Source organism: Salmo salar, chromosome ssa26, assembly GCF_905237065.1.
Source record: "Salmo salar chromosome ssa26, Ssal_v3.1, whole genome shotgun sequence".
NCBI classification, from domain to species: Eukaryota; Metazoa; Chordata; class Actinopteri; order Salmoniformes; family Salmonidae; genus Salmo; species Salmo salar.
In genome coordinates, this window is record NC_059467.1 from 16,713,371 (window position 1) to 16,738,192 (window position 24,822).

At 45.2% G+C, this 24,822-nt stretch overlaps 1 protein-coding gene across 5 annotated transcripts in view; it reads right to left on the reverse strand.

Moving 5' to 3' along the window:
• The window catches only part of igdcc4 (immunoglobulin superfamily, DCC subclass, member 4), a 64,489-nt gene that overhangs the window by 29,665 nt on the left and 10,002 nt on the right, over positions 1-24,822 (reverse strand). For all 5 annotated transcript variants that reach the window (XM_045708216.1, XM_014175434.2, XM_014175439.2 and 2 more), the window contains exon 2: positions 2,549-2,869. In XM_045708216.1, the coding sequence (XP_045564172.1) occupies positions 2,549-2,869 (321 nt within the window). The remainder of the gene's footprint in view (positions 1-2,548; positions 2,870-24,822) is intronic.

Sequence of the window (24,822 nt, forward strand, 5' to 3'; positions counted from 1 at the left end):
GAAAGAGACACAGAGAGAGATGCAATCAGCAAGTGTGTAGCCCACACGTAGTAACTGTAGTTAACAGCAGGGGGCAGCAGTGAGTCCTAGAGCTGAGTCTTATAGGGCTGAGGGGGCCCCTGACCTCAGGCCAGACTGAGTTGGGGCATTATGGGGGAACACAAGAGCTCTGACTACCTCATCAATCAGCTCCAGGGTTGCAAGCTGTTCTGTCCAGCCTGCAGTCATAAAGAACTGAACATACCAATCCAAGATTACCTTCAAATTGTATTCTCGCCAAACCGCTGTGGCAGACTAGACATAAAGCCATACATAAAGCACTTAAGGAAAAAGTCACATCCTTACATCCTGAAGTTGTCCCTAAGCCCAAGACATACACTTAAAAAAATCTAATTTGAACTGATTTGAAGATATGAAGCATGGCTAATGTGTCACAACACATGTAAGGACTAATCCTACCTAGCGACCAAACATAAATCTGTCACAACTACTTCTGAGCTGATTCTCACATGGCAAAGTTCTTCAGAAAGCCATATATTATTAGCTGACTAACAGCACAAATAAGCTCAGCACCTGTCATGGCAAAAACTAGATGCTGTACACACACACACACACACACACACACACACACACACACACACACACACACACACACACACACACACACACACACACACACACACACACACACACACACACACACACACACACACACAAATGGAGCAAAGTTTCTCAATGAGCACACAGAGCAGACCTCCACAGAGCAGCTAGATAGATAACAGGTCATCCAATAGTGTAAAGTAAGCTAGCACTTGTAACTGTTGTGGCCAACTGGGCTAATGGTTAACTTACTGAGTGAATGGACCAGATGAAATAGATTACTGTATCAACTAAATCTGTTAGCATGTCTTGTGCTCTATATGAGTTCAATCCATAGCACGTTTATCTTCAGTCTCTCCCTTCTCTGTCTGTTCCTGTTCTCTCTGTGCCTCCCCTCTCTTTCTCTCTCCTGTCCTCTCTATTCCCCCTCTCTCTCCCTCTTTCTGTCTCTGCCCCATTCTTTGGCCCCTCAGCGATCAGATTGCAACTTTCTTCCCCTCCCCTTGTACTCTCCAACCACAACACATGGCTTCCCTGCTCTCTGTCTGTCGGCATGTCCACCAACTCCTCTCCTCCCCTCCTCCTCTACCGTGATTTACACCCCCCCTCCCCCTCTCTCTCTTTAACTGACTCACTCACTTTTTGAACAGCCATGCACTTGAAACATGTTTAGAGTATTATAGACAAAGGCCTGTCACACATTTATCTCATGTGATGTTCTGCCTCCTAATTGGTTGTGGTAAAGACATGAGACAGACAGACAGACATGGGCCTCTGCTCTCTCTGCTCAATGTCAGTGTGCTCATTGAGGTCCATTGCATGCAGGCCCCTGGCCCTGTCTGTCTCCAGCAGCCATCCATCTCACAGCAGTAGCAGTCTACAGCACATTACATTTACCAGCTCCCTCCACAGACACCTTCTGAAGGACACACTTATTAGTCTCTCTCCCAGAACAGCCTCTGCCTTCACCATCCCAAACTCCTCAGTCAACTCCCACCCAAATCTCCCACCTTCCCTTCCTCCCCAACGTATCCTCCCCTACCTTCCTACTTCCTTCTCTTTTCACCAATCCTAATTCCTCAGCCACCTCCCTCCCTCCATCCCTCTCAAAGTCCTCAGTCACCTCCCTCCCTCCCTTCATCCCTCTCAGTCATCACCTCCCAACCTCATTGTCCCCTCATTCCCCCCAAACAAGGCATCCTCATAAATAGGCATGTGACAGCTGACAAAAGGAGGAACCTCCATAAAGGATACAGTCCCATTCTACACAAAGCTAATGACTGAATAAAGACTGCCACTTTTACAGAGGATAATGAAAGCAGCTCTACGGGAGGATAGAGTGATGGGAGATGAGAGAGGGAGAGGAGAGGAGAGAAGGAGGGGAGAGGAGAGGAGGAGAGGGGGTAAACCGGATCTCTTGCTACCTTCTATCTATCTATCGCTCTCGCTCCCTCTCTCTCTCTCCATCCCACTCTTCATCCCTCTCTCGCTCTCCCCCTTTCCCCCTCTCTGTCCTCAACCCACGGGTGTGGAGCCTACCTGTTCCCAGGACACCACCGGTGTGGAGCCTACCTGTTCCCAGGACACCACCGGTGTGGAGCCTACCTGTCCCCAGGACACCACCGGTGTGGAGCCTACCTGTCCCCAGGACACCACCGGTGTGGAGCCTACCTGTCCCCAGGACACCACCGGTGTGGAGCCTACCTGTCCCCAGGACACCACCGGTGTGGAGCCTTCCTGTCCCCAGGACACCACTGGTGTGGCCAACCAGCCACACAATCAAACTCTTGCCTGAGACAGAGGAGGACCAAATGTGGAAATCCCCCTGAGGAATGTGGCTGTGCTCCTATGTGGGGACACCAGACCATCATGCCATTCCATGTGAGTCTGACCCTGGTGGAGTTGAGCAGGCAGAGCCCCGCCCTGTCTGAGAAATAATAATACTCACTGGCCAGGTGAACGGCAATGGTGCGGCTGGTCAGGGCTCCAAAGGGGCCGGCGCTCACACAGCTGTAGCCCCCCTCAACCCTTTGAGGTGTCCGACCATCCACAGAGGTGGGCAGCACCAGCAGTGATCCGTTGGCAAGGGTCCTGAGGGAGTTCCCCTCCCCCTCCAGCACGGGGAGCCCATCCTGCAGCCAGGTGACGTTGAGGGGCGTGTCCAGCGGCGTGGCCCCCAGGTGACAGTCCAGCAGCAGGGGCTGTCCTGGCTCCAGCACCACGAGGACAGGCCCCGCCCCACAGCTCAGCTCCACCGTCACATGCTTCTCTGGAGGGGGAACAGGGGAGAGAAGGGGGGAGGGAGAGAGTTAGACTCCAAATCCTGACAGACATGAGTGGTCTGAGATTAGTGTGCATGGGGAGACAGGTTAGCATGAGAGATGGAGGAGGGAGAGAAGGAATGAAGGGCGAAAACAAGAAATGTCAAATTGCTAGAAAACATGCAACACAACATGTTTGACAAAGAAAGGATCAGTCTATAATTTTAATGGTAGGTTTATTTGAACAGTGAGAGACAGAATAACAACAGAAAAATCCAGAAAAACGCATGTCAAAAATGTTATAAATTGATTTGCATTTTAATGAGGGAAATAAGTATTTGACCCCTCTGCAAAACATGACTTAGTACTTGGTGGCAAAACCCTTGTTGGCAATCACAGAGGTCAGACGTTTCTTGTAGTTGGCCACCAGGTTTGCACACATCTCAGGAGGGATTTTGTCCCACTCCTCTTTGCAGATCTTCTCCAAGTCATTAAGGTTTCGAGGCTGACGTTTGGCAACTCGAACCTTCAGCTCCCTCCACAGATTTTCTATGGGATTAAGGTCTGGAGACCGGCTAGGCCACTCCAGGACCTTAATGTGCTTCTTCTTGAGCCACTCCTTTGTTGCCTTGGCCGTGTGTTTTGGGTCATTGTCATGCTGGAATACCCATCCACGACCCATTTTCAATGCCCTGGCTGAGGGAAGGAGGTTCTCACCCAAGATTTGACGGTACATGGCCCCGTCCATCGTCCCTTAGATGCGGTGAAGTTGTCCTGTCCCCTTAGCAGAAAAACACCCCCAAAGCATAATGTTTCCACCTCCATGTTTGACGGTGGGGATGGTGTTCTTGGGGTCATAGGCAGCATTCCTCCTCTCCCAAACACAGCGAGTTGAGTTGATGCCAAAGAGCTCCATTTTGGTCTCATCTGACCACAACACTTTCACCCAGTTGTCCTCTGAATCATTCAGATGTTCATTGGCAAACTTCAGACGGGCATGTATATGTGCTTTCTTGAGCAGGGGGACCTTGTGGGCGCTGCAGGATTTCAGTCCTTCACGGCGTAGTGTGTTACCAATTGTTTTCTTGGTGACTATGGTCCCAGCTGCCTTGAGATCATTGACAAGATCCTCCCGTGTAGTTCTGGGCTGATTCCTCACTGTTCTCATGATCCTTGCAACTCCACGAGGTGAGATCTTGCATGGAGCCCCAGGCCGAGGGAGATTGACAGTTCTTTTGTGTTTCTTCCATTTGCGAATAATCGCACCAACTGTTGTCACCTTCTCACCAAGCTGCTTGGCGATGGTCTTGTAGCCCATTCCAGCCTTGTGTATGTCTACAATCTTGTCCCTGACAACCTTGGAGAGCTCTTTGGTCTTGGCCATGGTGGAGAGTTTGGAATCTGATTGATTGATTGCTTCTGTGGACAGGTGTCTTTTATACAGGTAACAAGCTGAGATAAGGAGCACTCCCTTTAAGAGTGTGCTCCTAATCTCAGCTCGTTACCTGTATAAAAGACACCTGGGAGCCAGAAATCATTCTGATTGAGAGGGGGTCAAATACTTATTTCCCTCATTAAAATGCAAATCAATTTATAACATTTTTGACATGCGTTTTTCTGGATTTTTTTGTTGTTATTCTGTCTTTCACTGTTCAAATAAACCTACCATTAAAATTATAGACTGATCATTTCTTTGTCAGTGGGCAAACTTACAAAATCAGCAGGGGATCAAATACTTTTTTCCCTCACTGTAGCACGAGAGCACCTGAAAGCAGCAGTGTGCTGTTCTGTTATCCAGAGGTGTTCCTGGGATGAGTAAACACATCAGAGGAGTTGGCCTATTTTTCATCAGCTAATAAACGAGGGCTGCCTGCTGTATGTCAGGCTGCTGTAGCCAAGGCACACTCAGTCCCCCCAGCTCACCTCCACTGCTCCTCTCTCTTCTCCTCCATTTACACTAATTAGGTCTTATTAAGTCATTAAACCGTTTGCTGCCATTTCCCTGCTCCCTGCCCGAGGATTCACTGGACCATTCTGTGTGGAAGCCATTACTCCACATACACACAATGACCCACACTCCCATCTCCAGCTACAGTAATCACATCAACCACCCTGTGAAGAGAGACAGAACACAACCGCAACATATTACAGCACTGAGACAGACTACTCTAGAGGAGACTGTCCTTAACACACACAGAAACACGCACGCACGCGGGCACAGAGGTATCATCACTCAGAGATGTTATGCCTGTCCAGTACGGATGGCGAATATGGGGGCTATGAGATATCCATCTGAGCATGTGAAGTAGAGTCGGGGCTCAGGGGGGTGGGGTCCACTCCAGAAGACCCCTGCTGGGCATTCATACTGAGCCATGGTGAATGGACAACATGGCAGGGAGCTCCTAGCTTACACGCAGAGAGGGAGGGAGGAGGAGGGAGGAGGGAGGGAGGGAGGGAGGGAGGGAGGGAGGGAGAGACTGAAAGAGGGAGAGAGGAAGCAAGAGAGAGAGAAAATTACAATACAGAGAGAGGGAAGAAAAGGAGCGAGAATGGGAGGGAGGGATGGATAGAGGTGAGGAAGGCAACAAGGATGGGGGTGGATGATGGGCATCTCCACGGTAACTTTAAAATGTATGCCAAATAAAAAACATTACATTTCAAAGTTTAACTAACCATACAATTCTATGCACAAGTACTACTTTTAACAATTTCCACAGACACATTTACCCTCCCCAAAAATGTTTTTTTGCTTTGGGAAGGCTGTGGGTTTTTTATTGGGCACAGGGGAAGGTAGTGCGTTTCTTTCCCTGGTTTATATTCGCTCTTTTGCAGGTTTTACTATATCATTTCATCCATCATAGCCACATTTCCTCATCTGCTTGCAAGAGACTCCCCATATCAAGGTGTTTTTGTACTTCCCTTATGCACTATGCTTTTCCACATGCTATTTTTTACTATACCAAAGGTCAAAAATAGTCGACCAGTCTGCCTCTCCTGCCCTCTATCCACCAATCATAGTGACAATAGCCAATAGTGGTGGGTGGATCGTTTGTCCAGATCTGCAATAGGCTAACTAGCAATCATACCACACATTCAAAGCGACATACATTTTCAATGTGAATCCACAAGCACAAATAGAAATAGTTGATAGGCAGCGGAAAAGGCCAGGTGCATCATTGAGCATGAAAGAACAGTAGACATGAGACATGCAGCTCAAAAAGCTCTGGTATTGATCTTGTTTAGGGACAACACAATTATCCTAGACTAGTCTACAACACCACAATGTAATGAATAATTTGATTATTAAGCCCTGTGATTTGAATGTTTCATTCCATTTGGATCAGTTGTAGTTCTACTCTCGACAATTTCTAAGGACTAGAAAGGCACAGTAGCAGGTCCGTCTTGCTGTATTTTTACTTCTGATCCTGTGATGCTCTGTCTGTTGCGGATCGTCATTCACCCAAATCGTCATATGGTAATTTGACCACATGGTCCCAGCAGGCCCAGTTATTCTGGAAAGTTTAACACGCGCTCTTCCTCCTCTCCAATCTGGGCGGCTATTCCTCACACACCTAGAACCTAATGCCTTAATATAGCCTAAATATTTGTTGTTTAACTTTTAACATGTATAAGCTTTTATATGTGGCATAAACACAACCAGTCACAATGTTTTAATCTGATTAGGCAACTTCAAAAGTATCCTGTTGGCATGCGCAGGTTCGTCCAAAATATCATTCCAGCATCCTCAAAATGGCTTGACATTAACCAGTTTTCCATCCAACCTTTTTATGCGAGTAAAGTACGTCGGATAACAAAATGTAATGATAGGCCTGATGGAAACAGCTAATTTGTCAGTAAACTTTCAAATGTTGACAAAACCAAATATGCTAGACAAGGTGGGATCTTTTTGTGTCGAAAAAAAATATTATTCTAGAAATGTCACTGGAAACGCTAATATGCACAAATATTGATATAATAATCATCATATCGAAGTAAACTTAGAGTCGCGCGATGATATGGTGTGTGGTCCTCCCACTACGACTCGGAAAGCATGCAGTTTATTAAACTACAGATTAAATCAATTATTATGAATTTCACAGCTTGATGCTCCTTTCATTGCTAAATATCAAGGGTCTTATTCTGGTGACATGATGATCGATGCTTGGCTGCCGTTTGACAAAGAAAAATGATCTTGCACCTTTGTCCATAATAATCTCATCATGTAGGCTATACCCGCACTGTATTTGCGAGCTGTTGGCTAGAATGCATGTGCCAATACCAGATCGGGCAGATTGGGAAACATAAGGAGCATTTTTAGTGACAAAGTAGACCGAGAGTTGAAAATGCCATGGAAACTAGAGGTCGACGGATTAATCGGAATGGCCGATTAATTAGGGCCAATTTCAAGTTTTTATAACAATCAGTAATTGGTATTTTTGGACACCGATTTGCCGGATAAAAAGAAAATATATATATATATATATATTTTTTTTTACACCTTTATTTAACTAGGCAAGTCAGATTAAAAACACATTCTTATTTTCAATGACGGCCTAGGAACGGGGGTTAACTGCCTTGTTCAGGGGCAGAACAACAGATTTTTACCTTGTCACCTCGGGGATTCGTTTTTGCAACCTTCCGGTTACTAGTCCAACGCTCTAACCACCTGCCTTACATTGCACTCCACGAGGAGCCTGCGTGGCAGGCTGACTACCTGTTACGCGAGGGCAGCAAGAAGCCAAGGTAAGTTGCTAGCTAGCATTAAACTTATCTTATAAAAAACTATCAATCTTAACATAATCACTAGTTAAACTAGTAATATCATCAACCATGTGTAGTTATCTAACGTGTCCTGCGTTGCATATAATCGATGCGGTGCCTGTTAATTTCTCATTGAATCACAGCCTACTTCGACAAACAGGTGATGATTTAACAACTGCATTTGCGAAAAAAGCACTGTCGTTGCACCAATGTACCTAACCATAAACATCAATGCCTTTCTTTAAAATCAATACACAAGTATATAACATATATAACATGAATTTCTTATAACTAGGGAAGTGACATTGTGTCACTTCTCTTGCGTTCTTGCGTTCCGCAAGCAGTCAGGGTATATACAGCAGTTTGGGCCGCCTGGCTCATTGCGAACTGTGTGAAGTCCATTTATTCCTAACAAAGGCCATAATTACTTTGCCAGAATTGTACATAATTATGACATAACATTGAAGGTTGTGCAATGTAACAGGAATATTTAGACTTAGGAATGCCACCCGTTAGATAAAATACGGAACGGTTCCGTATTTCACTGAAATAATAAACGTTTCGTTTTCGAAATGATCGTTTCTGGATTCGACCATATTAATGACCAAAGGCTCATATTTCTGTGTGTTATTATGTTATAATTAAGTCTATGATTTGATATTTGATAGAGCAGTCTGACTGAGCGATGGTAGGCAGCAGCAGGCTCGTAAGCATTCATTCAAACAGCACCTTCGTGCGTTTGCCAGCAGCTCTTCGCAATTCTTCAAGCATTGCGCTGTTTATGACTTCAACCCCCGAGATTAGGCTGGTGTAACCGGTGAAATGGCTAGCTAGTTAGCAGGGTGCGCGCTAATAGCGTTTCAAAAATCACTCGCTCTGAGACTTGGGAGTGGTTGTTCCCCTTGCTCTACATGGGTAACGCTGCTTCAAGGGTGGCTGTTGTCGATGTGTTCCTGGTAGGAGCTCGAACTGGCTATACTACAGTGCCTATAAGAACATCCAATAGTCAAAGGTATATGAAATACAAATCGTATAGAGAGAAATAGTCCTATAATTCCTATAATAACTACAACCTGAAACTTCTTACCTGGGAATATTGAAGAGTCATGTTAAAACAAACCACCAGCTTTCCTATGTTCTCATGTTCTGAGCAAGGAACTTAAACGTTAGCTTTTTTACATGGCACATATTGCACTTTTACTTTCTTCTCCAACACTTTGTTTTTGCATTATTTAAACCAAATTGAACATGTTTCATTATTTATTTGAGGGTAAATTGATAGTATTTATGTATTATATTAAGTTAAAATAAGTGTTCATTCAGTATTGTTGTAATTGTCATTATTAGAAAGAAATAAAAAAATCGTCCGATTAATCGGTATCGGCTTTTTTGGCCCTCCAATAATCAGTATCGGCGTTGAAAAATCATAATCGGTCGACCTCTAATGGAAACCCATTTAATTTGTATTTTTTAATGTGCACTACGTGTTTACGCACATACTTTTATCCGCAACAAGTCAATTTGATGGAAACAACCCTGATGGGGAAATTAGCATATTCATTTTATGCGCATTTTAGAAAAGTCGCATTAAAATCTGTCGCCAATTGAATGGAAACCTTGCTATAGACACCCTAAAGACTGTGCAAGTTGTCACTTAGATTATGCCTACATATCATTGTTCACCAGCAGACAAGCCAAAAGAAGCTTGTAAGAATAAACTCCCCCTCATATTCATCTGGAGGTCGAGCATTTTAAGCAGCTCGGCTGGCTATCTGTGGACAAAAGAGTAGTATTAACCACTCTTGGGTAGGGGGCAGTATTTTCATGTCCGGATGAAAAGCGTGCCCAAAGTAAACTGCCTGTTTCTCAGGCCCAGAAGCTAGGATATGCATATAATTGGTAGATTTGGATAGAAAACACTCTAAAGTTTCTAAAACTGTTAAAAAGATGTCTGTGAGTATAACAGAACTGATATGGCAGGCGAAACCCCGAGGACAAACCATCCCCCCCCAAAACAATCAGCCTACCACTGTTTTCAATGGCTGTCACTTTTATTATAAGGCGAAATCCTCCCAGATTGCAGTTCCTAGGGCTTCCACTAGATGTCAACAGTCTTTAGAAATAGTTTCATGTTGGTTTTTGGAAAAATGAGCCAGAAATTGTAGTTTTTCTAAGTGGCTCCCATTTTGGCTGTAATGTCTCCAAGCGCATGGAAGAGAGCGCGTTCTTTGGTATTTTTCTCCAGTAAAGACAATAACAATTTTCCATCTTAAATTGTATTGTTTATTTACGTATTAGGGTACCTAAAGTTTGATTATAAACGTTGTTTGACTTGTTTGGAAAAGTTTATTAGTAACGCTTTTGGGATTCATTTTGTATGCATTTTGATGGAGGGAAACTGGGTGGATTATTGACTGAAGCACGCCAGCTAAACTGACTTTTTATGGATATAAAGAAGGACATTATCGAACAAAAGGACCATTTGTGATGTATCTGGGACCTTTTGGAGTGCCAACAGAAGAAGATCATCAAAGGTAAGGCATTTATTATATCGCTATTTCTGACTTTCGTGGCGCACCTGCCTGGTTGAAATATGTTTTTCATGCTTTTGTATGCGGGGTGCTGTCCTCAGATAATCGCATGGTGTGCTTTCGCCGTAAAGCCTTTTTGAAATCTGACACAGCGGCTGGATTAACAAGAAGTTAAGCTTTAGTTTAATGTATTACACTTGTGATTTTATGAAATTTAAATATTTATAATTCTGTAGTTTGAATTTTGCGCTCTGCAATTTCACTGGATGTTGGCCAGGTGGGATGCTACTGTCCCACCTGCCCATAAGAAGTTAATTCAACTTGGTCTGGTCCACAGGATTATCACGGATAGAGTTCAGTACAGTGCAGTAGGGTACAGTACAGTAAAGTATAGTTCAGTACAGTAGAATATACTGTACTCTACAGTAATATACTCTTCTTTTCTCCACTATACTGTACTGTACTACATGACCAAAAGTATGTGGACACCTGCTCATCGAACATCTCATTCAAAAATCATGGGCGTTAATATGGAGTTGGTCCCCCTTTGCTGCTATAACAGCCTCCACTCTTCTGGGATGGCTTTTCGCTAGATGTTGGAACATTGTGCTGGGACTTGCTTCCATTCAGCCACAAGAACATTAGTGAGGTCGGGCACTGATGTTGGCTGATTAGGCCTGGCTCACAGTCGGCATTCCAATTCATCCCAGACGTGTTCAATGGGGTTAAAGTCAGGACTCTGTGCAGGCCAGTCAAGTTCTTCCACACTGATCTCAACAAACCATTTCTGTATGGACCTTGCTTTGTGGACGGGGGCATTGTCATGCTGAAACAGGAAAGGCTTTACCTGAACTTTTGCCACAAAGTTGGACGCACAGAATTGTCTAGAATGTCATTATATGCTGTAGCGTTAAGATTTCCCTCCACTAGAACTAAGTGGCCTAGACCGAACCATGAAAAACATGAAAACCAAACCATTATTCCTCCTCCACCAAACTTTACAGTTGGCACCATGCATTGGGGCAGGTAGCGTTCTCCTGGCATCCGCCAAACCCAGATTCGTCCAATGGACTGCCAGATGGTGAAGCGTGATTCATCACTCCAGAGAACGCGTTTCCACTGCTCCAGAGTCCAATGGCGGCGAGCTTTACACCATTCTAGCTGACGCTTGGCATTGCGCATGGTGATCTTAAGCTTGTTTGCGGCTGCTCGGCCATGGAAACCCATTTCATGAAGCTCCCGATGAACAGTTATTGTGCTGACTTTGATTCCAGAGGCAGTTTGGAACTCGGTAGTGAGTGTTGCAACCGAGGACAGACGATTTTTAGGCGCTACGCGCTTCAGCACTCGGCGGTCCTGTTCTGTGAGCTTGTCTGGCCTACCACTTCACAGCTGAGCCATTGTTGCTCCTAGACGCCATTGGACTCTGGAGCAGTGGAAACGCATTCTCTGGAGTGATGAATCACGTCATTTACAGTGGACCGGGACAGCTCTAGCAGGGCAGAAATTCGACGAACTGACTTGTTGGAAATGTGGCATCCTATGACGGTTCCACGTTGAAAGTCACTGAGCACTTCAGTAAGCCATTCGACTGCCAATGTTTGTCTATGGAGATCACATAGCTGTGTGCTCGATTTTATACACCTGTCAGAAACAGGTGGGTGCACAGTGGGTGAGAATGCTGGTTAAAGTAAGTGGAAAGAGAGGGGGCTCATGGGTAGGTGTCAGTAAGATCTTTGAGATGTGACATTAACTGGAGAGGGAGAGAGAAACGGAGGTTGTCCAGACTCATACTGTTATAACACTCTTGGTTTGACCTCCAGACAACAGAAAGACAAAGATAACAGTTATGAGCTGAACATAACAGTATGCCAGTGGAAGGGAGGACAGTGACCCAACTGCGGTTTGTGATTATTATGATTTCCCATTGTAGCCAATTCAGTTACAGTAATTACAGATTTTTTGGTAATTCATTTACCAATTTTAATCACTTATGGTAGGTCTACCATGACTTGTTACTTCTGTGAACTTTCATTATCCTCTCTCCTGGGCATGGGCCCTCAGATCCTCAAAAAGTTCTACAGCTGCACCATTGAGAGCATCTTGACTGGCTGCATAACCACTTGGTACGGCAACTGCTTGGTATCTGACCGCAAAGTGCTAAAGAAGGCATAGCCGTGGGAAGATGGGGGTGGGGGTGCTACAATTTAGCGCTACAGATGGCTATATACCCGTGTTACAGACACACTACAAACGGCTATATCAGTCTGCTAATAAAGGACTAGTAAAGGCCCAGTGCACATTTTTTTTAAATTATTAATGAAACAAATATTCAGGATTTTTTAGGGGGTGCTGCAACACCCTCAGCACCCCACGCCTATGACAGAGGGTAGTGCGTACAGCCTAGTACACTGGGGCCGAGCTCCCTGCCATCCAGGACCTCTATACCAGGCGGTGTTAGAGGAAGGCCCTAAACTTGTCAAAGACTCCATCCACCCAAGTCATAGACTGTTCTCTCTGCTACCTCATGACAACCAGTACTGAAGTCTGGAACCAACAGGACTCAGAACAGCTTCTACCCCCAAGCCATAAGACCGCTAAATAGTTAACCAAATAGCTACCCAGACTATCTGCATTGACCCCCTTTGTGCTTACTCTTTTGACTCAACACATACACTGCTGCTACTGCTTATTATATATCCTGTTGCCTAGTCACTTTACCCCTACCTATATGTACATACACTGCCTTCAGAAAGTATTCACAACCCTTGACTCTTTCCACATTTTGTTGTGTTACACTCTGGATATAAAATTGATTAAATTTTGATTTTGTGTCACTAGCCTACACACAATCCGCCATAATGTCAAAGTGGAATTAAGTTTTTACAAATGTTTACAAATGAATTAAAAATGAAAATCTGAAATGTCTTGAGTCAATCAGTATTCAACTCCTTTGTTAAGGCAAGCCTAAATAAGTATAGGATTAAAAATATACTTAACCAGTCACATAATAAATTGCATGGACACTATTAGTATTTAACATGATTTTTGAATGACTACCGCATCTCTGTACCCCACACATACTGTAAGGTCCCTCTGACGAGCAGTGAATTTCAAAGACAGATTCAACCACAAAGACCAATGCCTCGCAAATAAGGGCACCTAAAGGGTACTGTAGATGGGTCCCCACCAAAAAAATACATTGAATACCCCTTGAGCATGGTTAAGTTATTAATTACACTTTGGATGGTGTATCAATACACCCAGTCACTACAAAGATACAGGCATCCTGTCACACCCTGATCTGTTTCACCAGTGTTTGTGCTTGTCTCCACCCCCCATTATCCCCAGTGTATTTATACCTGTGTTCTCTGTTTGTCTGTTACCAATTCGATTTGTTCTGTCAAGCCTACCAGCGTTTTTTCCTGTGCTCCTTTCTGTATCTAGTTCCTGTTTTATAGCTTTCCCAATTTTTGACCATTCTGCCTGCCCTGACCCTGCCTGTCGTTCTATACCTTGTCATACCACCCTGGATTACTGACTTCTGCCTGCCCTGAGTCTGCCTGTCGTTCTGTTCCTTTCGGACTCTACTCTGGACTATTGACCTCTGCCTGCCCTTGACCTGTCATTTGCCTGTCCCCCTGTTTTTGTAATAAACTTTTGTTACTTTGAAACTGTCTGCATCTTGGTCTTTTCCTGAGCCTTGACAGTACGAACGGACCCAGCAGACTTGGACCAGCTCCGCAACGCCGTCTCCCCCCAAGGAGCCACCAATGGAAGGCACGGGGAGTTCCTTCGTGGTCTTATGGAAGTGTTCCAGACCTTGGCCGAACGCCATTACCATGCTTTGAACACTTTCCTGGAGCAATTCTGCGGGTTGTCTGTCAGGCAGCCTACCACGACGATAACCTCCCAGCCCCTCAGTAACCCGGCTGTTAGCAGCGCGGCCCCCCGGTTTCTTGAGAGCCCCGCTTACCTCCCCCGGAACACTTCGCTGAAAAGCCAGGAACCTGTCAGATGTTTCTTGTGCAGTGTTCTCTCATCATCGAGCTGCAGCCCTCTTCCTACCCCTCATATCGCTCGAAGATAGTGTACCTCATCACACTGATGTCCGGGAGGGCTCTCGCCTAGGCTACAGCCGTGTGGGAACAACTGTCGGCCGTTTGCTTCAGTCTGGAGGAGTTTGTGGCGAAGGTGAAGAAGGTTTTTGATCCATTGTCCGGGAGAGAGATCCGTACAACCGACGGATCTTGACTCACTCATTGCCTTGACCATCTGGATAGATGGGCGGCTATGGGAACGCAGGAAGGAGAGGGGGTCCGATTCCACTCGCCTGCTCAAGGATTCCACCTCGTCTCTGAGGCATCCCGGAAGTCCCCGATGTCTCTGTTGCCGAGAGGACCCGAGGCTACCCGAGTTCCACCCAGAGTCTCAGAAGTCTGCCGAATCACCTCTTCCTGCACCTAGGCAGAGCTAGGCTGTCCCCAGCCAAATGTCCACACCGGCTTCACACAAAGAGTTGCCTGTATTGCGGGACTACTGGTCATTTCGTGTCCTCTTTTCCACTAAAAGACCAGGCTCACCAGTAGGAGCGAGTACTCTGGTGAGCCATAAGGAAAACTTTTCCTCTCCCCTTACGCGCACCCCTTTCCATAAATTCTGCTGTGGGGGAACCAGTCGAAATCTCTTCGAGTACTGACCAACTCTGAGGCTGATGAGAGTTTTATGGATTCTACCCTGGTGTCCGAGCTGGGCATCCCCACTCAGCCCCTCTCCATTCCCATGGACGTTAGAGTGCTGGATGGGCACTCTACAGGCTGGGTCACCCACAATACCACTCCCATCAACCTACGAGTGTCAGGGAACCACAGCAAGGCTATCCAATTAAGTCTCCTCAGGTTCTCGTGTACTGGGATTCTCTTGCCTCCAGCAACACAATTCCCTTATTGACTGGACTACTGGTGCCATCATGGGCTGGAGCCCGTTCGGCCACGCTCATTGCCTGAAGTCAGCGCAGCCTGCCCCAGGACGTCTTCCAGTGGGCTCAGAAGTTGCCACCGGACCTCTCCGCCATTCCTGCGGAGTACCAGGAACTCTGGGAGGTTTTCAGTAAGGCCCGGGCCACTTCACTTTCTCCGCACCGCCCCTATGACTGCGGGATCGACTTTCTCCCAGGCACCACACCGGCCCGGTACGACTGTACTCTCTGTCGGATCCGGAGACCAAGGCTATGGAGACCTACATCAAGGACACCATGCATCGACTACCGGGGCCTCAATGACATCATGGTGAAGAACCGCTACCCGCTACCACTCATCGCCTCGACCTTCGAGCCACTCCAGTGGGCCACCGTTTTCTCCAAGTTGGACCTGCGGAACGCCTACCACCTAGTGAGGATACGGGGGGGGGGGGGGAGTAGAAGACTGCCATCAACACGGCCAGTGGTCACTACGAATATCTGGTCATGCCATTTGGCCTTACCAATGCCCAAACTGTGTTCCAGCCCTGGTCAATGACGTTCTCCGCGACATGCTGGACCGGTTTGTCTTCATCTACCTTGACGACATCCTCGTTTTCTCCCATTCAGCCCAAGAACATGTGCTCCAAGTCCAACAGCGCCACCATCCCCTTCCTTGGGTACATCATCGCTGCAGGGAATGTGCAGATGGATCCCAGGAAGGTGAAAGCGGTGGTGCATTGGCCTCAGCCTACGTACAGAGTGCAGCTGAAACGTTTCCTGGGATTTGCCAACTTTTATTCACGCTTTATCCGGGGCTACAGCACCCTGGCTTCCCTCTGTCTGCACTCAACTCTCCCAAGGTTCAGTTCACGTGGGCCCCAGCTGCTGACCGGGCATTCCGGGACCTCAAGCACCCCTTCACCACAGCTCCCATATTGGTTCATCCTGACCCGTCCCGTCAGTTCGTGGTGGAGGCCGATGCTTCAGATGTCAGAGTGGAGGCTGTCCTATCCCAGCGTTCTTCCCTGGACCTCAAGTTACATCCCTGCGCCTTCTTCTCCCACCACCTCAAGGCCAAGGAGAGGAATTACGATTTGGGAAATCGTGAGCTTCTCGCAGTGAAGATGGCGTTGGAGGAGTGGAGGGGGCGTAACATCCGTTCATTGTGTGGATGGATCACAAGAGCCTCTCAATTCCAGTAAAGCTAAGTGGGCCCTGCTTTTCACCCAGTTTAACTTCTCCCTCTCCTACCCTCTCCTACCATTCTTGGACCAGGATCCAAGAATATCAAGCCGGATGCGCTGTCATGCCGCCATAGCCCCGCGGCTACACCCTCGGACCCCGAGACCATCCTTCTCACCTCGTGCCTAGCACTCAGCCAGGGAATAGGGAAGCAGGCTGGGAACAGGGGGGGCCCAGATAACCAGATTTTTGTTCCTGATGCTGTCCGCTGCTCAGTCCTGGAGTGGGCCCACTCTTCCAGGCTTGCCTGCCACCAGGGCTCCCATTGGACCCTGGCCTTTGTGCGGCAACGCTTTTTGTGACCGACCATGGTCCCGGACATCTCCGCGTTCGTCGCCGCCTGCATGGTCTGTGCGCAGAACAACACTCATCGGGAAGCTCGGGCTGGTCTCCTTCAACCACTGCCTGTCCCTCACAGTCCCTGGTCTCACATATCCCTAGACTTTGTCACAGGTCTTGCCCCGTCTGATGGCAACACCGCCATCCTGACAGTAGTGGACTGGTTTTCCAAAGCCGCCCACTTCATTCCCCTCCCCAAGCTACCCTCTACCAAAGAGACAGTCCAGCTCATGGTGCAGCACATCAAGAATAGACTGACGAGTTTCAGAAGAAAGTTCTTTGTTTCCGGCCATTTTGAGCCTGTAATCGAACCCACAAATGTTGATGCTCCAGATACTCAACTAATCTAAAGGCCAGTTCAGAACAACAGTTTTCAGCTGTGCTAACATAATTGCAAAAGGGTTTTCTAATGAGCAATTAGCCTTTTAAAATTATAAACTTGGATTAGCTAACACAACGTGTCAGTAGAACACAGGAGTGATGGTTGCTGATAATGGACCTCTGTACGCCTATGTAGATATTCCATTACAAATCAGCCGTTTCCAGCTACAATAGTCATTTACAACATTAACAATGTCTACACTGTATTTCTGATCTATTTTATTTTATTTTAATGGACAATAAATGTGCTTTTCTTTCAAAAACAAGGACATTTCTAAGTGACTCCAAATTTTGAACGGTAGTGTATGAGTCCAGAATATATATATATATATATATATATATATATATATATATATATATTACGGACTCTGACATTGCTCGTTCTGATATTTCTTAATGTCTTTATTTTTATTGTTTGGATTTGTGTGTATTGTTCTGTATTGTTAGGTATTACTGCACTGTCGGTGCTAGAAACATAAGCATTTCACTGCACCTGCAATAACATCTGCAAATATGTGTATGCGACAAATACAATTTGATTTGATTTGAAAGGGGTAGAGAGGCAGAGGCTAATGTTTCCATGCCTGCTGTTTAGTTATACAATACCTCACCCTTCTAATAACTTCTAGATGGTAGGAAATGGCAAGTCCTGCATAACAGAGTCACTGGGAGGAGGAGCCGAGAGAGAGAGAAAGAGAGACAGACAGAGAGAGAGAGAGACAGAGAGACACATAGAGAGAGAGAGAGAGAGACAGAAAGACAGAGAGAGAGATGAAGAGTGAAATGTTCTGTTCCCTTCATATGAGAAAGAGAGGAGAGAAAGAGTAAACAGGTGGATAATGTGTAGGGCATACACCAGCTGTCAAAAAAGACTCAATCAGCTGGGCCTTTATAAAATAGATTAACTCTACTTTCACTAAAGCATATAAAACCCAAAATAATGGTCTTTCTAGGATCTCTTTTGTGGTTTTATTTTGTGGCTTTATTTCTTAGCAAAGCAAATGATAGGGTAACTTCCATACAGACACACAGACACTGGTCATTCAATCAATGAACTGTCTGGATATGAATCTCTATTGTTATCAGAAACATTATTACTGCACACAAACTGTGGCTCTGGTTTGACTAAATGGGTCATATTTCAATAGAAATCGTTTAAACACATTTGTCCATATCTATTCAGGAACGATAGATAGTACACTGGGATCTGTCACACAACGGCTGTTTTGTTGCTGAAGCGCGAATGTATGATGCATGGAAGAGCGCCTGTACTTTTGTGTGTTTATCTTAGGGTTTCCATTTTGAAAATGTGGCGCCAGACATTTGACCGGTAGCATCTTAATTTACCGGATATTCTCATTATAAACCCAGCAATGCTATCACGGTTAACGGAAACCATGGTATGTGCGTTTGCACGTGCATGACTGTTGGCGCGTGTATGTTTGTGTGTGACTGTGTGCGTGAGTGTAACTGTACATGTGTGGGTACGTGTGTGTGTGTGTACCCACAGGAGCAGGGAACATTATGTGCACTGCACCAGCCCTACGGAAAGGGTGGACAGAGACAGATGGGCTGATTGATAGCACAGTGCAAATACAGTCTGACGATCAGCAGGACGTTGGAACATGCGTTTGCCCCTGTTTGTGTGTGTGTGTGTGTGTGTGTGTGTGTGTGTGTGTGTGTGTGTGTGTGTGTGTGTGTGTGTGTGTGTCAGCATAAAAATCAACCAACTTTACGTGCATGAAGACAAAGGGCTTACGCCTACCCACTCACTCACAGGAATATTACCATATTATCCTTTTTAAATATATATATATATATATATATATATATATATATATATATTTTTTTTTTTACAATTTGTGGTCCAAGTGGCGTAACTACAGTAGTTGAAAACATCTATATCAACTATATGTGGCTTTCTAATTAAAATCAGTTGTCAAACATTGCAACAACAAGAAGGAGGAAAGTCCCAGGCAGCCATTAACCAAGGTGGGCAGGGAGGGACTCTCCAGTTTCACCACGCGCTAGGGAGCTCCGTGTACAATAACATTGACTAGGCGCCAATTTTATACAGCCAAACATACCTCACAATTGTCTAAACATTTAACCTAATAGCTTTTATCTGCGTCACCTACAGCCTGCTGAAGTAGGGTATAATGTTATCTGATTCTTCCTGGAGAAAAACGGAATCAGTCTAGTGGAGGGCGAAGAGGTAAAGCACATCAATATCTCTCTCTGAAGGGGAGGCAAGGGGCCTTCCCCTGTTAGCAAACACTTTGGCTCTTGTTTTAGTCCTCATGTTTCCTCTAGGCCCGCATTATTAGCAAAATTATGATCATTCTACGCAATTAGACAGGCCCACTGGACTGACGATGGACCAACCCATCTGGCATTTGCCAAAACTGCCCTATGGCCAGTCCATTTTTGGCATACGACATGGAATATACTGCATATTGCCTTAAATTTCACACAGTGTGGGTCATAAACATTCTGCTCCATCTATGTACCTTGTCTTGCTCTGGACCAAACTACAACAATGGAGAAGTTGGGAAACACTAAACAATACATTGCCTTGCTGGTGATTTTCAGTTTGATTCTCAAGAGTAATATCCACATGCTATAATTCCATCCAGGACAGGCTGAGTAGAGTTTGAGTCACACACTGAGTGGAGAAATGCACGCAACCCCAGCAGCAGCTGCAGTGTCAGCTGCTGGCCGTTCCAGCTGTGCCCGCCAGCGGCTCAGCTACAGCACGATTCTCACAGTCACCCACATGAGGTTTCACACCGCTCTCAAGTTGGCACAAACTGGATTTATACTCTTTATCATATTTATACTGTTTATCGTATAGGCCAGGCGTACAGTAAAGTGACCAATCATAATGCAGTTCAGCAGAGGTAGCAGAGGCCCAGGGAGCTAGACTCTTTCCCACTCATGTTTACATTTATACTCGAAAGGACAGTCTGCAACATATTAACAATGGGAGGCAGACAGATACATAGATGGAAAAAGAGAGAGAGAGGGAGAGAGGGAAAGAAAGAAAGAGAGATGGGGGAGAGAAACAACAGAGAAGAGAAACATGGCCTGAGTTAGCATTTGTTCCCCTCCAGTGCTTCATGACTGCTGGTGTGCTCGCTCTATGTACAGTACTCATTCATGCAAATCCTGGGCTGCTCCAATCACAGGCCTGTGTTCCTATAGGCTTTACAAATGGCCTCAGAGCAGCATATGGCTAGGGGCCTCGGTGTGGCCATGGCTACATCAATGGGTCAACAACACCAGCAGCAAAACTAACATGGGACGGACGGGAGGCTGCAGGAGGGAAAAGCCCATCCAGGGCAACCACAAGGTCATATACTGTAGCTGCAGGGTTGGAGAGAGAGGGACACGGACTATTAAAAACCCAGAACTCCCCCCTGACGTTTTATTATTGTGTCTGTGAGATTTGATTTGATCAACTCAACCAAATGGTTTCAGAGGGAGACACTTGATAGTATCACAAGGCAGAGATCAACAGCACTGATATAAACCGAGTGGTGGTGTGTTATGAATCAAGATGATACATTGGTCATATATATACTGGTTAGAATGTTCTGTTTTGTCTTTTTAAAACGGGTTAAATTGCTATTTTTACCCTGTAGGCACCTGCAACTTACCACAGGTGAGCAAAACTACATAATAAACGAGGCTCACTTGCCTCCAACCAAATTAATTCGAATTTTTAATAACTTTGTCAATTTTTGGACTTTTAAGGGCGATAAATCATTTTAAGTTTTGATTTTTTTTTGGGGGGGGGGGGTTCTGTGCAGTTGTAAACCAAAAGAATACGAGTGAAGACCAAAAGTTTTTTCAATTTCAACTTATTTATGAAGAAATGGTGAATGGTGCAAGGGGGACAATATATTTGACCGCAACTGTACATACATACATCATGGTTGGATTTGTGTCACAGGCTACACAGTTTTGTTTGTGTATACCCATGTGTACTCTGTACAACCTCTTATGTCCAGTCCAATATAAACCCCTAGCTCCTGCTCCTACTGAACCCCTCCAGTCTCTTAAATTGGATGCAGCGGAGAACGAATGCCCCCTCTTATTGAAGCCACCGAAGTTCATTGCCAAACACGGTACTGCAGGCATTGTTAGCAGAAAACAGGATCCCTCATTATAGTGAATGGAAAAATGGCGATCTTTGTGGTCAATCTTCATGATAATAAATAAAAATGACACTACAATCATGTTACCAATATATAATATAATATTGCTTCTAATTCACCAGATGTATGTCCTTAAAATTATTATTTTTCAAATCGCACCCAAAAGAAGCTATACGGATAATTGAATTGCTAATGGCAGCATACCGTACCCCGGTCGGCCTTCGACTTGAAATACTCAATAAAAGGGGGCAGCACTGAGCTAGCCTGCAATGTTGCTTCCTGGAGCAGCTCAAATTACGCATGTTATGTCTCCATGAGATGACATCTTAATAAGCGACTTAATTTAGCTTCAATGTGCTGTTGAGTCTTCACGTAGGAATGAATGGTGTCACATGACCAATGGCTTTGTCCATTCATATATACAGTCATTGATTGGATTAAGTAATATGGTGGAAAACCTCACCTAGCATAAAAGAGGGTTAATTAAGCAATGAGGTATGAGGGGGTATGGTATATGGCCAATATAACAGGGCTAAGGGCTGTTCTTAAGCACAACGCAACGTGGAGTGCCTGGACACAGCCCTTAGCTGTGGTATATTGGCCATATACCACAAACCCCTGAGGTGCCTTATCGCTATTATAAACTGGTTACCAACGTAATTAGAGCAGTAAAAACCCATGGTATACGGTCTGATATACCACAGCTGTCAGCCAATCAGCATTCAGGGCTCGATCTATACCATATTGTTTATACCCTTCTTAACTTTTCAGATATGCAAATAGTGTTTAGAGGTAGGGGCTAGGGATTGATTTGGGTCTGGACCCTACTCTGCACCTTGCCTACTCAATCAGGGTTCTCTCCCCTCATGCAGCGGCCCCTCCCCTCCTCAGTCCCCCTCCCCACTGCAATCCCCATGCTACTCCTCCTTGGTCATGTGACTGAGCGGACAGCAGTGTGGAATGGAAGGAATGTGATCGCATGACTGTTTACCCAACCAGCGCCGTGAGGAAGAGACCCTGCTCTTATACACACACACACACACACACACACAAATCACCATCTCTGCCTAAAGCACACACACACATACACACTAGCAACAGAACAAAAACATGTAGCCTGTAGCTTGTGACTCGTTTACCACACATAGACACGTCTTTTAACTCAAAAATGATTATCCCTTAGATAACACAGCTGACAAACCCTAATGAGCCAGACATAATAAATAAGAACCATCTAAAACAAATATATTGATGAAGTTACCGTGTGGCATTATACAATACAAAAATGAATCCATCAAATCAATTACTTTTCTTCAAGATAGCGGTACCGTCCTGTTAAAACTAACCAACAGTAGGCAGTGGGCACACAGCAGCAGCACATGAGTGTTTTAACATTCAGCCCTAGCTGTAGTGTAATACTCTGGGGATCACCTGACTGGACCCATCCCTGTGATAAACGTATCACACAGCATATTGATCCAGCACTATTGATCCTGGGCTGTTTATAGCCCGGGGGGGCATCAATACTCACAACGCTCTCTCTGAAGTCCCGTTGGCACTGATAGGTATTTCTAGAGAACATCAAAACTCCCCACAGCCAGTGGGAACTCCCCACAGCCAGTACTGGGAAATGGACTTGAGAGGGCCATGCACTGCAGCAGTCAACCGTGACCGTGTAAAAGGAGTAGGCCTATGTGTTGTGGTTGATTAAATAATCATCCCAAACCGATTGCAGAGATGAGGCAAATAAGTAGCTATACATCAACCAATAACCAATAAGCCTTTTTAGTGCGGAGTTGGCTTAAGTGTAAAGGTTGTTTTGAGAAACTTAGAGGAATCCTAGACGTCAGCCTACAGAGATTTAGGTGCAGTCTAATTGAACAGAATGAGCTCTGCTCTTATCCCAGCTGGCAGCCATCAGAGCAGGGAAGGAGGCTTTAGAGACCAGACATCTCTAACAGTGCAGGAAGATGGACGTCTTACATTCACAGGTGGATGGATCTCAACATCATGACGTACCTTACACATACAAATAAAACTTTTTGGTGCAGATCAAAAGTATACCACAGAAAAATTTAATTGGTGCACCGGTAATAACAACAAAAAACATTCATTCCACTCCATTACATACAATATTGTTACTAGGGGGCAATTACAGTGTTACTAACACACATGATAGTATGAAGTACAGGTCGATCGATTAATCGGCAAGGACGATTAATTAGGGCCGATTTCAACTTTTCATAACAATCGGTAATCTGTCTTTTTGGACGCCGATTATGGCCGATTACATAGCAATCCAGGAGGAAACTGCGTGGCAGGCTGACCACCTGTTACGCGAGTGCAGCGTCAAAAGGACCTTGTGGCTGCAAGGAGCCAAGGTAAGTTGCTAGCTAGCATTAAACTTATCTCATAAAAAACAATCAATCTTCACATAATCACTAGTTAACTACACGTGGTTGATGATATTACTAGGTTAACTAGCTTGTCCTGCGTTGCATATAATCAATGCGGTGCCTGTTAAACTATCACTTAATCACAGCCTACTTCATCTTCGCCAAACGGGGGATGATTTAACAAAAGCGCATTTGCGAAAAAAGCACAATCGTTCCACAAATGTACCTAACCATAAACATCAATGCCTTTCTTAAAATCAATACACAGAAGCATATTTTGTTAAAAGAAATTCATGTTAGCAGGCAATATTAACTAGGGAAATTGTGTCACTTCTCTTGCGTTCTGTGCAAGCAGAGTCAGGGTATATGCAACAGTTTGGGCCGCCTGGCTCGTTGCGAACTGTGTGAAGACCATTTCTTTCTTACAAAGACCGTAATTAATTTGCCAGAATTTCACATAATTATGACATAACATTGAAGGTTGTGCAATGTAACAGCAATATTTAGACTTAGGGATGCCACCCGTTTGATAAAATATGGAATGGTTCTGTATTTCACTGAAAGAATCATCTTTTTTTCTCTCGAAAAGACAGTTTCCGGATTTTACCATATTAATGGCCAAAGGCATCAATGCCTCTGCATCGTCAGCTTCCTGACTACTCATCTAATATTTGACAGTAATCTGGTTAAAGTCAAAGGGAAGCTCTCTGAACCACTTACAGGCAACCACCGACTTGTGCAACCACAGAAACCCTGAACCTGAAGACGACCACCACAATAAAGAGTCCAGTAGACACCATAGGCCAGACATACAGTAAAAGTGAAAGTCTTCCTGTCTCATTCAAGCTACTTCCCTCTGTCACTGAACAGTCCTTTATACCACCTCTGAGACTGGGATTGGCCCTCTGACACTACCAAACATGAACATACACACTCAGCCAGCCATACAAACCAACATCTTCACTGGACAAAGATATGCAGCTCCAATTCAGCCTGGGGCCTCTTTAAATAATATGCATCCTAATTTAGCTGTGTATCTCCAGGGGGATCACGATGCACTCACATACAAATAGAGTAGGCACTAGGCTTGGGCGATATGCTGTTTATACCATATACCGGGGTATTTCGAAATACAGACGGTATGATTTTCAATGCCGTTGCGGGGGTTGCGTCCTATGCCACTGCTTATAA